This window comes from Mytilus trossulus, chromosome 13 (assembly GCF_036588685.1).
Source record: "Mytilus trossulus isolate FHL-02 chromosome 13, PNRI_Mtr1.1.1.hap1, whole genome shotgun sequence".
In the NCBI taxonomy this organism is placed as follows: domain Eukaryota; kingdom Metazoa; phylum Mollusca; class Bivalvia; order Mytilida; family Mytilidae; genus Mytilus; species Mytilus trossulus.
This window is the reverse complement of record NC_086385.1, coordinates 30,565,036-30,582,343: the sequence shown is the minus strand read 5'-3', so window position 1 is coordinate 30,582,343 and position 17,308 is coordinate 30,565,036. Positions and strand designations below refer to the sequence as shown.

Genomic DNA, 17,308 nt, shown 5'->3' with positions numbered 1-17,308 from the left:
CATGATAAAAATAAATGCTGCATTATTATTCCTAACACCTGTTTCACTTATTATTAAAATAAAGCATTATTAAACACCTGTCATATTTATATGTTAAAGAAACTGATAATAAGATGTATCATATGTGTCACAATTCATCTATCTACAAGACAAGAAAGAAAGAAAGAAGCAACGGTATAGTATTCTCATATATGTACCCCCCTTTTTTATATTTTTATATAATTTATTTTCTATTTCATGATTTAACATCTATTTACATTAATTGATGTACGATCCACCTTTTTAAAATTTCACTTTCAGATAAAACAAAATTCTTCATGGTTTTACAGGTACTTACATATAATATCATGTGACACAATAGTTAAGCAAGTAAAACAAATATTAATTAGTTATAAGAAGATATGGTATGAGTGCCAATGAGACAGTTATAAACTCTCTCATCCAAATCACAATTTGTAAAAGTAAACCACCATAAGCATACTATGGTATTACATTTATGGTATAACAGTATGAAATCTATGAATTATGTATGACGATAACCTTTTCACTAATATGATAATAGTAGTGATAAAAGTAAAGAACATATATTTACATAGATATGGTATAACAGTATACCAATCCTTTCCCCTTTTTATGTATAATGAGCTGATCGTTAACAGTTCTTTGTGCATGAGAAATAGAAAATCAATGCTAGTCAGTGTTATGTCTAGGTGCAAATGTATGTTCGTCTAGGTGGCCTAGTAACTGGACAACAAACAGATTGAGGTCAGTGAGTTGGATCGATAAATCATATTACATTTTAACAAAAATAGCATGACCCCAAGTCTAAGTTAAGAGATCTCTTATTTAACCCCTATAGATTTGCATATATATTAATTAACTAGGATGAACATTTGAAGTTATACTCCTCCCCTTTTTTATATTCTTTAGAAAATCACGCTGTCTGTGCGTGGTGAACATTTCGCCTAATAATTATCCGGTGGTGCTAATATATTTCATTTTTAGCAGGCTATTAGCGAAATACGCTGCGTAGAGAAATGGCTTCTATAATCATGACCGGGAGAATTGTGTGTACTAAGCCCTTACAGTCAGTTATTGTGAGTATTGATTTTTTTCTTTTTATATATTTAATAAATTCGTAATAATACATTGTTGATATTATGAATGTATCACTACTTGCAGATTCAATTTAGTTTATTGATTATTATTTTTTCTCTGTTATTTAAATTGTAATTTCTACTCTTTCGTTATTTAAAATGTTCTTTATTAACATGTATATATTTTAAGTGTTGTACATTGAATTTCAGTTTGGTGTTTCCTACATATTTTTTTTCATAATAAACTTGGAAATGTGATTTATAAGACATCTGCACACACCAAAAAAATCATACGTTTTAACATATGATAAATCAATAAAATCTTTTCCTTAATGAAATATGTCACATGTACATTTTGTTCTTCCTTTTTCCTCCGATTTGGTCATTTCCTGAACGTTATTTCCGAAAGCTTGAATTTTAGTGAAGTTAACAATTGTGTCTGGATATTTGATTCATCATCAATCATGGGCCACCGTTGCTACAGCCGATTTCAATGAGTGTGTAGCTAAAGGTAATTTATTTGGTTAGCTTGCTTGCTAGCGAACCGTGAAGTCATAGTTAGGTACCTTTCTTTCGAAGTAGCCTAGTCCTACAAACAGGTAAAATGTTTATCTGTTGGACAAGTATACTCTTAAAAGGATAGTAATTTACATAACCTTACAATGACTTCACGGTTCAGCTAGCAAGCACTCTAACCACATATAATACCTTTGCCTACACACTCATTGAAATCGGCTGTAAAAATAGGGGAAACACTGCTTTTATTATTGCTCATATTACAAAAACTGATGAAGATCTGATAGAGGTAAAATGCAATCGCTAATTTCTAAGAGAGGATAACTTCTTCCAAATAATTTTGGATGGTATGTTTCCATTTGATCAATACAGAAAACCTTGTATTTATTGCTATCACTAGTCGCCCTTCGTCGTTGTTTGACATTCGTTGTTGAAAACCTTTAAAATAAACTTTTGGCCATTTGTTACAAAACTTTTCCCTTAATGTTTTGTGATTGTAACTTTCAAATTGTATCAAACTATTTGATTTATGAGCAAACATGGCCACTGTTACTAAAAATAGAACATAGGGTCGACACACTGCTTTTGTTTTTGCTTTATCACAAGCGCTATAGCCGTTAAAGAAAACTTCAACAGAATGATCAATGTGTCTCGGTCTTTGATTTTTTCCCTTATTACCACTAAACACAGATCAAGTTCAAATTTGGTTGGCATCATGTTCTTTCACCATTATTAAGTTATGTCCCTTTAAAAATGGAGAAACTGGAAAGCGGGACAATGTGCCAAGATATGGTTAGGGGCTCGACACCTTCAGTCATACTTGTCTATTATTTACAAGTACGAATTCAACAAATCGATTCCCTAGAAAATGCAGCGACAATTTATGTTTTTGTTGTTCTTCTATGTGCCAGTGGTTTCCGCGTAAATACTGGACACTATTGGCAGACAAGACAAAAGTAACTAAATCCCGAAAATAAACAGTCATTTAGAATAATTAAGCAAAGTAAAGAACTTAATGCAAAAATATTATGCCTGAACTATTCGCCACTGAACGCTAAGTTTAACACAAAACAACTAATTCTCGGTATTAATATATTAATTCTGTTTATTAGGTTTACGTGTTTATGTGCTTGTGTTAACGTGTCCATATCTTATAATGACAATTGGTTTTAAAACTTTATGATAAAATAAAAAAAAAAAGAAATCCATGGGTATCATAAATTAGTCCATTCTATCAATGAATTTAAAAAAAGTTAGAAAATCATCATAAGAGTACTGAGTGGAATAAACTATACTATTAATATAACAAATAGACATAATTGTATTATTATATCATTTAATTACAGTCCGAGGGTACCTGTTTTATTTTTGAAAAAATTCCAACACAAGCATTGCCTTAATTTAATATTTAAGTATTGTTTATATGATTATCGGTAATATGGTTTTACTCTTAGTTCGCATACACTAAACATTTGACAATACGAGGTTAGGAAGAGGTCATTGTATTGAGATGCGAGACTTTGGGGGTATACGTGGGAATACACAAGGGTGTACATAATTGAGATGAATTGTGGGTAAAAGCAGTTATAAATACGTCTTCTTGCGTGTAATATTTGGTAACACTATCCGAAATACATATTGATAAATCAATTTCATCGACACATATTTTGAACTGTAACAGTAACCTATAATTTAACAGATTGCTAAAGAGATTTGGTACAGCGACATTTTGCTCGTTTTCAAAATCTGAACCTAAAAGTTCGTATCTATGGGGATCAAAATGGGGTTTATAGCTAATAGACTGAGATTAATTGTTTTTTTGTTGTTGTTTTTTTTTTTGGGGGGGGGGCGGAGGGGATAAGAAAAGAGAGAAGGGGAACAATAAGTTAAAAAAGAAGTGCTAGCATGTATTGAATAGAGAATCATGCGCTACAAATGTATAAACATTGAGAAAGGAAAGATGAGACGAATGTTGAAAGAATACTGAAATTATTACCCCCTTTTCAGTCTAGGCCCTCGTGTATGCCATTGTCTGAATGTGATATGAGTCAGATAACCCTGTGTATTTATACAAACGAAGTCTTTTCATATGTCAAATGCTCAAACAAAAATGATTAAAGTAATAAAATAAAATGTATTTGAACACCAGGGATCTGTTAAATCTTTACAAATCCTTTTTAAAGACCCATTTGCATAACATTATTTTTGAGTTCACTGTGTCAGTTTTGAAGGCATTATTCAAACGTCACCTTGACAAATACATATAATTTGTTAAAAGCTAAAATATATTGGACCATTCCAGTTAATTTCTGACAGGTGGGGATGGATGGGGAGATTTTTGTTCATACCTATCAGAAAAAAAGAGTTTCTGTTCATATCGGGTGGATGGGCTTTCATGGGAAAAATTGACCTATCAGATTTTTTACTGCAAGGATTGTACCCATCAGAATTGTAAATCCAATACCAGGTAATGCATAATACGAAACTGTCTACATTCCAAAGCACCCCTAAGATATGAAATAGGTATTTTTTGTAACCCCTAAGATGTAATTATTTTAAATTATTTACTGTTGCAAGACTCTCAGAAATTGTTGCGTAAAAGTGTACCTGTCAGATAAAAAAACCCAAAAATTTCACCCCTAAGATGTTTAAATTTTACAACCATCAGAAAGGACCATCCATCCCCCATTATCAGATATTAACTGGAATGGCCCATTCGCTAGCCAAGGCTTAATTACGACCCACTCCCCTTATCTCCGAGAGGATTTGATCGTTAGCATTGACTTGCGAAGATAAGCTAAAAAGCACTTTTCTACAATTTGTAAACAATATAATTTAGTTGAAAGTTAATGTATAATAACAAAAAACAAAACAATTTATTTGAAAAAAATAGAAAAGATGTAGTTACAACGAAATTTTAGTGTCGGAGTTTCCAGATATTTTTCTAAATATATTGCAATAGCGTATAACAGTATTGAGAATGGAAATGGGGAATGTACTATAGAGACGAAACCCCGACCAAAGAGCAAAAAGCAGTCTTGTTCCATTTAAGGGAGCGCCCAGCACTTATTTAACTTAAAAAGGGGAGAGGGTCACAGTCAAGAGTTTTTTCCTTAACCCCCCCTCTTGAAGTTAAATGGTCTTTCCTTAAGAGTTATCTATTATTATAATATGAAAATATTGTTCAGTATTTAAAGAAATATGTAATGACGTATCGCTGTTGAAAGATTATTGTTATTCGTCTTATTAATAATTCAAAAGTACAATTACTTGAAATCATTTTTATTTCAGAAATCATTAAAATATGCCACAACAGCAAGTTTTTCAAGAACTGCAGACGCACCGGAGAAAAAAGTGGCGGTCATCGGAACTGGCGTATCTGGAATTTCTGCACTGAGAAATTTGACCTCGCCGTTTGGTAACATTACGCCAGTTGCATTTGAGAGAAGTGCTTCCTTTGGTGGACACTGGTCTTTTACGAGCAACAAAACACGTGATGAGTTTGGGTATCCGCCTTCATCAGCAATATACTGCGGACTAAGGTAACAGACATTTTGTTAAGCTGTTTTCGTGTGTAAAGTGATTCGATAAACTTTAAGTGTTCATTTTGCTGTTGTATATTTCAGGCTAAAACTGATTAAAAAATACCATTTGAAGAAAGCGTAGAGTTGACAACGGCTGTATCAAAACAGATCATCAATCATTTGCTTCAAACCTTTTTCCAAATTTGCTTAGTCCAATACTCTTTCCCTTTTCACGAATGTGACCTACCGAATTAGACTATTTACTGGATCGTAATAACATTACTAACATGACGGGTGCCACATGTGAAGCAGGATCTTCTTACCCTTCCGGATCACCCCTAGTTTTTTGTTGGGGTTCATTTTGCTTAGTCTTTGGTTTTCTCTGTTGTGTCTTCTGTACTATTATTGTTCTGTTTGTCTTTTTATTCTTAGCGATGGCGTTGTAATTTTACTTTCTATCAATAAGTTTGACTGTACCTCTGGTTTCTTTCGGTCCCTCTTTTTTGACACAAAGAACGTTCATTTGTTTTATCATTGTCGGCATTGTAAATTTAATTATACATTATTCTGATCTATAGACCATAATTTGAAATATTAAAATGTTTATTGATAATAGAAATACATGTATTGTTACACGCGGACTTACAACTGTATATATTTTTGAACTAACAAAAAAAAAAAAAACTCAGTCTCTAAAAGGTCATTCTCACGGTTGACATAACTGATGATGATAACACAATTTACCAATCGTTTGTCAATGTTTGTTTGTTTCTTGTTACCATATATTTATGTTTAGTTTGGCAAGGCAACCTATTGTTTGTTATCAAAGAAATCTAAGTTCAAAAGTTTGACGCATGTCCAGCATGTAGAACAGCCTAGTGAATTAATCCCCCTCCTTTTTTCGCAATTGCAAAGATTTCCTAAAACTATTTTTCCATTTATCAGGTTTGTCTCAAATATGATTTTGAATGTGTTAAAAGGGAGTATTTATATTGTATTATGGTCTAGACTAGTAAAATAACTATAAAAGGACGACAAAAGATATATTGACTGTAACAGGTGACCGTACGTCCTTCAAAAATTTTGTAAGTCCATTGTAATTTTTCAAATCGTGTTCAAATAAGAGGGTCTGAATGGGGGATCCTTCGCTTCTTTATTCTTTCATTTTTTTAACCATTTCTCTCTATTATTTTTTTTTTTATATTTTATCACTCCATTAGAGAGCCGTGGTGTAGTGGTAAGTGCATCGGACTACTAACACAAAGGTTCCTGGTTCGATTCCCGTTTGGGATCAAAATTTCAGGAACTCAATTTTCGGCTCTCTCTTGACACCATTTGCGAGTATGGTCTTAAGGAAACGATGATAGTCCGTCGGAAGGGAACGATAAATGGCTGACCCGTGTTAAGAGAGAGCCATATCTCTTGCACGTTAAAGACACCCTTGTAGATTTCGAAAAAGAGTAGGCTAATGCCGCTACAAGGCAGCACTCGCACCCGCAAAGTGGAAAGGTATTAATATAAGTTGCAAAACTTGTTTCCCAATCCACTCTAAATAAATATGTTTAAACTAAAACTCCATTTTTTCTTTTTTCAAGTTTTTCGGGCCTACTGTTCCCCATGGTTTTTTTTTACCCTTTTTTCGCCCGTTTGGCTTTCAGTATCTATTCTGTAACCCCTACTTGGTTCTTATTTAGTACTTATACACTTCATACTATTAACCTTAAGTTTTTTATGGGTCATAACATTTTGTAAATAGAAACGCCGAAAGTGATATATTTTACAATGCAAATCTGATAAATTAAGTTATATATATACATAAGTACTCGGCACAGCTCCAAACCATATACTATATATACATATGAGATTAAAACTGTCATTTTCTTTTTTTTTTTAAATGGGACAAAGTTGTTTTTACAGTAACCAACACATGAGTTTATTTATTGCATAATTCACGAATATGCAAATAGAGACAATTTCTGATTTAATTCTTCTCTCAATTGATAAATTAAATAAGATTCAATTGTTAACAGAACTATTGTTTAAATTAAACAAATACATCATTAAACCTCTATCATTATATATAGGTTCTGAAAAGTACAATGTAAAATATCGAATTTGTAAGAGGATTCGATCGTTATATATAATGTTTAAATTTTAGTACTTTATTGGCGATGTTTTATTGTTTGATAATGGGTTTGAACTTAAACGAACAAATGATCCTCTTGTCTGCAAACTACACCATGTACAGGGGTCACTTATATAGGTCGCAATATGACCTTCATCCAATATAACCTCTTTGTAGGACAGTATTTTTGGCTACAATATGGATTTCTTCTCGAGTAAATTTTACGTTTCCTGCTAATCTTTTCCTGTATGCGCATGTTACATAGACAAGTGTTCGAAAAAACATTGTCTGTAGGTGGCTTCTTGTGGGGCTATATTTCTGTCTCTAGCCACCATGCCCTTATTTTAAGTGGCAATTTAGATTACCTTATTATCTTAAATAGTGCTGTTGGACAACTATTAGGGGTGTGCTTAACCAACCCGTAAACAAATGACATACAAGTGGGAGGTTTTGCCAGCGATAACATCCAGTTTCTTCGGAAAATTCCAGCCTAGTCGGGAATGTACCAACAACTGATTTCAATTCGTTCTGTTGGCATTCGGCAATTCTCGGTAGAATCCGTTACTCTCCTTCTTAGATGAGGGTATACGGAATCGGCCGAGTTGAGACGAATAGTTCTGTTGGTTGATAAGGTCAAATCGTTTGATTTTTTTAAGTATTAATGGATTTTCCTCTTTTGAATATAGGATAGAGTTCGTTTTATTTATATAGTCCTAACAAATATTGATTTTATTTTCCCTTGTCCGTCCGAACGTACCAAAGTTGGTTTCTGTTCTCTATAAAACTTTAGTTTGTCTGAACCAAATGTTTGAAACTCTTACATACACAATGCTTATTACCACAACACAAAGATAAAGTTTGAATTGTTGTGGCGTCATCTTACTCGTTTTAGAGTTATGCCCCTTTATGCCCCATTTGATTATGGACTTTTCGTTTTGAATTATCCTCCGAGTTCGGTATTATTGTTTTTACAAGACAAAAAACAAAACAAATCAAAACTCAGATCAGTAGCATCTCTTTTACCCTTCTTCAGTAAATTTATATAATCCTTAATAATTTTATATGATAGGCAAGCGCTTAGCGGGTGCATCATCATCTGTGTCCCTTGAACACATTTATTTATACGAACCTTATAAATAACATTTGAAAGTAAGAAAGAACATCCATTGTTTGCACGATTGCATTTATTTTGATTTTATCTTTTTAGAACAAATTTACCAAGAGAGTTGATGTCATTTCCGGGATTTAAGCATGACGACAATTTACCAACCTTTCCGAAACAAAGTGATATTTACGAGTACCTGCAGAGATATGTAGATTATTGTGACCTTGAAAAATATATAAAGGTAATGAGATGAATTCGAACAAACATTCGGAATGTCTTAACACACATTCGGAATGATAAACACACATTTGTATATCACCCTTGCCGGAAATATGACAGCCGTTGTTTTTTATATATGCATATTAAGATTTTTTTTTTCAAATACCATTAAATAAATCTTTAATATAGTATCGTAGAAAGTATTGTGTAGTACAACAACAAGAAAGAACAACAACAAATTAACTAGTACAAAACAGTAATGATAAAACTAGAATGTTGAGTGCAATATTTCAATCTAAACTATTGGAGGATTTTTGGAATTACGTTTTTTTTTAAATTTTGTTTGTCTTTTTACCTTTTTCTTTTTATCCATGGAACTAACCGTCTTTTCAAAAGATTTGTGAGTTCCTTCTTAACAAAGCGATTACATATAGTTCACATAAAGAGCGTTCATACCACGGTGTTCATACATACATTCTGATTTATACCTCCTACTGCTTTATAATTAATCGATCATACTCGCTTTCGCTCACCCTGTCGACGTATCGGGTGTTGCGCACTCAGTTTTTACCTTTCCAAACACCGATCATACTAGCTTTGCTCACCCGGTAGACGCACTCGGTGTTTCTCCTTCAGTGATCGTTTTACTATGAATTTGTTTATAATCTGAAACGATGAACGAGATTTTTGCATTTGTAAAAGTATATACCGTTGCCTCATCTTGCTACAGCCGTAGACATCAATGTTGATTGGTTACTGAAAAAGACTTTTACAAAAACGCTTTCACTCGAATTTCCTTATTATAAACTTTCTATTCTTTAGTTTTACCAGATTTTATATCTAAATTTGATACGGCGCAATAATTATAACTGTTTATTTTTTTATGCACAACAAGCCTTTTCCGATTCGGTCATTTAAATTTGCGTATATATGATATGTTATAAAAATGAGATGTTTTTTTTTTAAACCGTATCGGTATTAATGATCATGAATTGCTCGAATTGATCTCTTTCTAATAAAATATTGAACTGACATTGAATTGAAGCCACGGTATTGAGGTGACATAAAACACTGTTCATCCATAAATGCATGTTCTAATAATACATTTTGTTTTAGTTTAATACAATTGTAACTAATGCTGTTCCAAGGAGCCCGGGCGATGCCAAATCAAAATGGGAAGTGACGTATTGTGACGTCAGCGATCCCACAAAATCATCTACAGAAGAATTTGACGCAGTTATAATTTGTAATGGGTATGTTTCAAATCGGAAAAGTGCGGTCTTTGTGTTGTGTCAATTTTACAAATGTGTCACGTTTTGATTGGTTGTAAAGATATAAGTGTATCAATATATTCCTTTTTCGTTTAACATGGGATTTTTTTGTCCGTTGTATTGTAAAAGGCACTGTCTGTAGCAAAGTTATTAGAAGCACCTTTTAACAATTCCAGAAGGCGTCGCGAGCTTTAGTTCGATAAATTGTCATGAAAAAGACGAAATACCTTTTATCATTGTTATCAATCCAGAAGTCTCTGCTACACTTAAAGAATAATCCTCAGAAAATAATTCCAGCACTTTTTAGTTTTAGAAGAGAATTCACACCTTACCACCGGTTGACAATCATTATTAAAACGTATTTCTTATAGGTAAATTATCATTGTTTATTGTCTTGTGGCCAGTTGGAGTTAACTGCTTCTTTTCTCTCGCAATTGTTTTTTTCTTTGGAAAGCATTTAAGTCATATAATCGACCCTTGTAATATTTTCCGTTTCTTATGCGAAACAAAAGGTATATTTTCCCTTGTTTTAGGTCTTCTAGTTGCAACTGTTGTATTCGCCCCTGTTCAGTAACTCTTCATCAATTTATATACTTTTGGAATTCGGCTCCTCTTCATACAATCCTTTAAACGGACATTTTGTCAATCGAAAGTCCTAAATTATTCAAAGCTGCAAGGAATTACACCTGGTCTAAAAATAGCAGCAGTTGGGACTCACTTTTCCTGTTGATATTTAGTAAATCGAATATTTGTTTTAACAAGAACTGTATTTTAAATCAGACCCCATAATTCCTTGGACAAAAAGCATTTAATAGTTGTTTAAAATATATTTACTCATATATTTTATATTGGTTGACAGCATCATTCTTACATAGGAAATCAATTCATTGGATTACTTATCATTTAACATTGATGAATATTTGTTGAATTATTTATCATTGTAATTTTGATGAATACTGATACTTGATATAAAAAAATCCAAGCACATACGTTGTAGGATCATAATCATGAAATTCGACATTTTACAAACTGATGAATCTTGGGTAATTTTTAAACTATTTTTTATTAAAACGCCATTTTGAATTTAAAAATTGAACAATCTTGATATGACCTTGGTTTTTAGCTTAAATTGAAATAATTTTCGACAACTAATATTCTCAAAATTAATTTTATAAACGTCATCTTCCAAACTTTTGATGAAGTTACAGAGACATAGACAGCTTTCTTTGAGTTCAGTAAACTTTATCGAATCATTGTCGTTCAGAAATGTGAAGGTTGCATTTGGCAAATACATATGCATCTATTGATCCATTTATTAAAGGCTCTATGCGGAGACAGGATGTGAAAAAGAACTCCAAAGATAGGAAATTCAATAAATGAAATGAATGTTTGTTTCAATTCATTTAAGATATCAGGCCTATAATTGTGTGTCGCAAGATGCACGTGTCTACAAACGACTCATAGCGACGCTAAACAAAATATATTCAAAGGCCAAATAAGGCATAAAGCACAAAGTTGAAGATCATTGAGGACCTCCGATAACCATTCAGATTACTTTATATGAACATGGCTCTTTTTATTCTGTTGATGTTTTTTTACCCATTTTCCGTTTCTGCTGATTAAAAAGAATAACCAAAAACATTTTAAGCATACCAACAATGTTTTGTTAAGATTAATCTTTTGGCCTTGCGCAGTGAAAATTAGTCCATCATTTTGAATACTGTAGGTTAACATTCCCCATCTTATAAAATACCCATAATGCATCAGATTTTGAAATGGCGAATTCCAAGGTTTCACAAGAAGTCCATTTTGAATCGAATTTAATGTATATTTATTTTCTATTCCCTTTATTTGTGTCAAGGTCGATGTAGTAGAAAATATCCTCGAATGCAATGCATGATGGGAACGATGCACTGTTAAAACAACGCATCTAGAGTATACATTAAAGGTTCACGGAAAAGGTTACAGAGTCAAATATATGGTTATACTATATATATGAAGGACTGAGAAAAAAACTCATCTTTATACATGAAAAAATGGTTTAAAAATGTAAGTATAGGAAAAGAAAACCGACAAGGCTATATAGATCAAATCACACAAGGATTGGTAAGGTGGTATATTTTTTAACTAAAATATAATATTGTCGGATATTAAAACATTGACATTTAAAATTCATTTTCTGTCTTTAATAATCAACTTTGGAATCCGGGACGCTACGAACCAGCGAGATTGTAATGTTGGTCCTTACCTGGAAGTTGTTCTTTTATACCATCTAGTTTTGAATTAGAATGCACTGAAAGCAATTTGAAAAGAGAATTTTCATTTTAAAAATACGTAGATTATAAAAATCTACTAAACGAAGGCTCCTGAACTTTATTTACATATTAATTGAGAATTTTTCAACTGTCTACATCTAAAAGTACGCGAAAAAAATGAATTTTAAAATGTCAGCGATTTATATCTATATGATCATTGTAATCTAATGGAACGTTCATGCATGTGATATATTGTCTACAGAATAAGTTTTAATGTTCGCAATGACTTGCTTTTGAATATTTTATGTCATCATCTTCAATAGTTATTACTACACTTCTATCTTTCCTTGTTCATTAAAAAAAGACAACCTTTCACATATTTTGGTAATGGTATAAAATCATATTATGCGCTATCCTTGCTAGAGAAGTTTTAAGAGTAAAATCTATTCTTCCCGTAATTAGCAGAGCCCTAATTGGCATTATGCTGTTCCTCACCAAATTCTGTGGCGCAAATTCAGCCATTTTGACCGGAACCCTTATGAAACGTTCACATAATTAAAAAAGAAAAAGGGGGTTTCCTACCCACGGAACCCTCCCTTCGCGTGGATCCACACATTTTATATACCTGTCCCAAGTTAGAAGCCTGTTAATCAATGGTTATCTTTGGTTGCTCTTATAAATGTTTAGTTTATTGCCTTACATTACTTTAAGACATAATGATACGGCGGTTTTGTGAATAATTGTGCACATCCTGCTAAATAAAACATGGCATAAAGCTTCCTCTTGTATTACTCATTGATTTCAAATAGGTAGGCAATCTGAAAAAAAGTGCACCACTTCCGGTAAAATCCAATATGGCGAAAACATTATACTTTTAAGATCAGTAATCGTACTTCATTTCCTTACTTTTATTATGTAAGATTGAACTATAAGTGCTAACAAGGGCATGAATCCCCTTTTACAGATAGTTACAATTAGACTTTTATTTATTACATCAGCGCATTTTTCTTAATTCAAAGTCACCTTGAATACGCCAACACGATCTTACACTGGAAACATTATATGTGCTTCCCCTTCTCGTCCGGAAATATTGAAAATTATGATATCGTATCATTTCTCGACTCCTGTATGTTTTAAGCAACATATTTCCAGTCATCACACTTATCTAACCAAATTACCGAATGTACCCCGTAACTATCTTAGGGGTATTAAAAGTCTATAATTCACCTAACATTTTGAGGGGATGCGCAATCTCTCTTTCTTGAAAAACAGATTTTACCTTATCCTTTTATATGAAAATGAAATAAACAAAGAACCTTTCGAACAAGTTAGGGTCGGTGGCATATTATGTTTCAACTGTTTGCATGCGATAAAATTTGAAAAAAATACCGTATTGCCTCCAATTTTTGAACATAAAAAAAATCGGGTATCATTTTCTGACATTTAAGTTTGAAAATTAAAAACGAATTCATTCTTTATCAATATTAAGACGGTCGAATAGCTAGTGCACAAACAAACTCCGAAACGGCGGTTACTTCGTCTTTGCTGAGCTTCATTGACTTGAGGTTTAGCAAAGAGACCATTCGTCACAACTCGGCCGATTCCGTACCTTCATCTATCTAGAAGGAGAGTGACGGACTCACCCGAGGATTGCCGATTGGCAAAATAACGTCACCGCAGTTTCGGAGGTTGATGCACGTATCACATGTATGAAAATTTCAGAAACGACTCGGGGACGTTTCAAAGAGTTTTCCATCTCACATTTCATTAAAAATAAATTAAATCGAAAGTGAAAATATTTTGCAAGCGACGAATATATATTTAAATTATTTAATAATGCAATAGTATATTATTAAAACAAAAGGTGAACTGTTTAGGAAACAAGATTAAAACTTTTTATATTTTTTTTTTATTTAATTCCAAATAGTAATAGAAATGTGAGAGTATAATTTTAAAGAAACGTACCAAAAGTTAATCATTGTGTTCGTATTTGTTTCGATTCTTATGCACGTGTTTCATCATTTTTGAAATGTACATTTACAGGAACTGTGTTTTTCCAAATGTCCCGCCTTTTCCTGGGATCGATGCGTTCCAAGGGAGACTACTCCATAGTAGAGACTATCGACAAGCTGAAGAGTTCAAAGGGCAGAATGTTGCTGTTGTTGGTTCCTCCTACTCAGGAAAAGATGTGGCTAGACAGCTTTCAGATTTTGCAGATAAGGTAAAGACATTGACAAACTACTTAAGGGCCCGAAATGGGGTTTACATAAAAGAGAATAACTTGAAAAATAAGTATTGAGAAAAATAATAAAAATAAAATTAAAAGGAACGAAAAATAGACAGCAAAACCTTAGAAACACAAAGAATAGACAAACAAAGAGATGAAGATATAGAGAATAATAAATGGTTAAAAAAATAAAACAATGAGGAATTGTTGTCTAAAAATTCACGAATAAATAATGAAAGGAACTCAAATTTCATTTTGCGGCAGAAATAAAAGAATATCGGGAAAATTCAATTGAAGAGAAAAAAGTCAGACCGAGGTAAAATTAAAAAAAAATAACAGAGAAAGTAGTATAGAGAGAAACATACCACATATTAGGGAGATATATATCAGAAGAAGACAAAGGCTCAGCGTTTTATCCACATAGCGAAATAGTAAATTCTTTAAAGACATCATTTCAAGTTTTTTGGTACTTCGTTTTACACTATCAAGCATTATATATTTGCTTGAAATAATCGATAACTGCGAACAGTATACGTTTTTTTTGTAAATCTTATTAAAATACTTATATTTATTGTTATAGGTTTATTTAACTCACATTGATGAACCAATCAAAACAGTTTATGAAAATGGAAATGTCATAGAGAAAAATTTAGGCATCCGTGAAATTAAAGAATCATCAATAGTTTTAGAAAATGGTAAAGAGGTTCACCTTGATGCAATAGTAATGTGCACAGGGTACAAATACCAATTTCCGTTTTTGTCAGAAGATATAATCAGTATTCAAAATGAGCACGTGACACCGCTGTATAAACACGTGCTACATTTGGATTACAACTCACTATTTGTTATAACATTGCTGAGAAACGTGGCAACATATCCAATCTCGTTTAACCAGGCAAGATTTGCAAGATCTGTCATAGATGGCAATGCAAATCTCCCATCTAAAGCGGAAATGGCCGAAGACATTGCGAGCGAAGTTAAATGGAGAAGTGAAAACAATATGACAGGACCAATGTGGCATTATATGGATACACTTCAATGGAATTATGATAGCCATCTTGCTGACATGGGAAAGTTCGAACCATTGTCAGAAATGCTGCAAATCTATTGGAATTTTGTAGAAAATCACAGAGAAAAAGACTTTTGCAATTATTGGAAGTACGACTACGTAATGAATGGAAAGAAATCAATTGAAGCAATCAAACGTGACGAACATCAAGAGGAAGAACATCTACCATATAGAATGGTTGTATGATTTAGTTTGATATTAGGACAGGTAGCATAGACAAAGTCGTTTTCATACTAATTCTACATTGATATATAAAGTTGACAACGATGTTTTTGAACTTCGCAATATTTGTTCATTCATCATTCATAGAATTTTTTTGGGATACAAGATTCACAATTGAGACTGACTCTGGAAATGCATCCATTATTCCAAGTGAAAAGTTTTAAAACTAGAACTATTATATCGTTGATAGAACATTTGTCATTCTGGTTACCTTTGAACTTGTGAACATGTAAATATCGTATTCCTTAAAAGTGTTTTTGAATCTCAGTTTCCATTTACCATTGTTATAAATCAAAGATGCTTCATTAAAACAGTTCACGTCATCTGTTAAAAGTCAAATAATCATAAATTTCTTAAATATTTATTTTAATTTACAAATATCATCTGACATTGCAAAGAAATTAGCATTTCATAGTATTTTGAAGTGTTTATTTTTTTTTGGGGGGGAGGGGGGGACTTGATCCAAGTTTAGAATGGAGTTATAGTGTTTGTTAAAACACAGTTGTTTTCAGAGATTTTTGATATAAAAAAACGAACCCCAGCTGGAAAATTCCATTATAGAGAAAGAAGTCACTAGTTTTTGTGTTCAGCACAAACAGATTTTGTTAAATTTGCATTCATTATTGAAGCATTAGTGATAAAATGGGTTTTCAAATTGTGCATTCAGTGCATCCTGTAATTTGTAAAATAAAATTGTTTTTATTTTTAAAATTTGTTTAATGATATGAATAAAAGAATATTCTGGTTTTTAATTAAAAATGATATAATCCCAACAGACAACTAAAACAGATATCCTGCAATCGGCAATCCTCGGGTAACTCCGCTACTCTACTTCTCTCCGTTAGATGAGGTACGGAATCGACCGAGTTGTGATGAATGAGATATCCTGACATTAGACTGGTTTTCTGTCATTTTTTAGCTCAACTGGCCCAAAGGGCCAAGAGAGCTTTTCTCATCACTTGGCGTCCTGCGTCCGTCGTCGTCGTCCGTCGTCCTGCGTCCGGCGTTAACTTTTACAAAAATATTCTCCTCTGAAACTACTGGGCCAAATTTAACCAAACTTGGCCACAATCATCATTGGGGTATCTAGTTCAAAAATTGTGTCCGGTGACCCCGCCAACCAACCAAGATGGCCGGCATGGCTAAAAATAGAACATAGGGGTAAAATGCAGTTTTTGGCTTATAACTCAAAAACCAAAGCATTTCGAGCAATCTGACATGGGATAAAATTGTTTATCAGGTTAAGATCTATCTGCCCTGAAATTTTAAGATGAATCTGACATTCCGTTGTTAGGTTGCTGCCCCTGAATTGGTAATTTTAAGGAAATTTTGTTGTTTTTGGTTATTATCTTGAATATTATTTTAGATAGAGATAAACTGTACACAGCAATAATGTTCAGCAAAGTAAGATCTACCAATAAGTCAACATGACCAAATTGGTCAGTTGACCACTTTAGGAGTTATTGCCCTTTATAGCCAATTTTTAACCATTTTTCGTAAATCTTAGTTATCTTTTAGAAAAATCTTCTCCTCTGAAACTACTGGGCCAAATTAATTGAAACTTGGCCACAATCATCATTAGGGTATCTAGTTTGAAAATTGTGTCCGATGACCCGGCCAACCAACCGAGATGGCCACCACGTCTAAAAATAGAACATAGAGGTAAAATGCAGTTTTT

The 17,308-nt window shown here is 32.8% G+C and overlaps 1 protein-coding gene across 1 annotated transcript; it reads left to right on the top strand.

The window, feature by feature from the left end:
- Positions 1-1,037: 1,037 nt before the first annotated feature.
- LOC134694235 (trimethylamine monooxygenase-like) lies at positions 1,038-16,042 on the top strand. The gene is made up of 6 exons (XM_063555235.1): positions 1,038-1,097; positions 4,905-5,155; positions 8,470-8,608; positions 9,703-9,839; positions 14,156-14,333; positions 14,920-16,042. The coding sequence occupies exons 1-6, from the start codon at positions 1,038-1,040 to the stop codon at positions 15,592-15,594; spliced, it is 1,440 nt and encodes a 479-aa protein (XP_063411305.1). The 3' UTR covers positions 15,595-16,042.
- Positions 16,043-17,308: the final 1,266 nt, after the last annotated feature.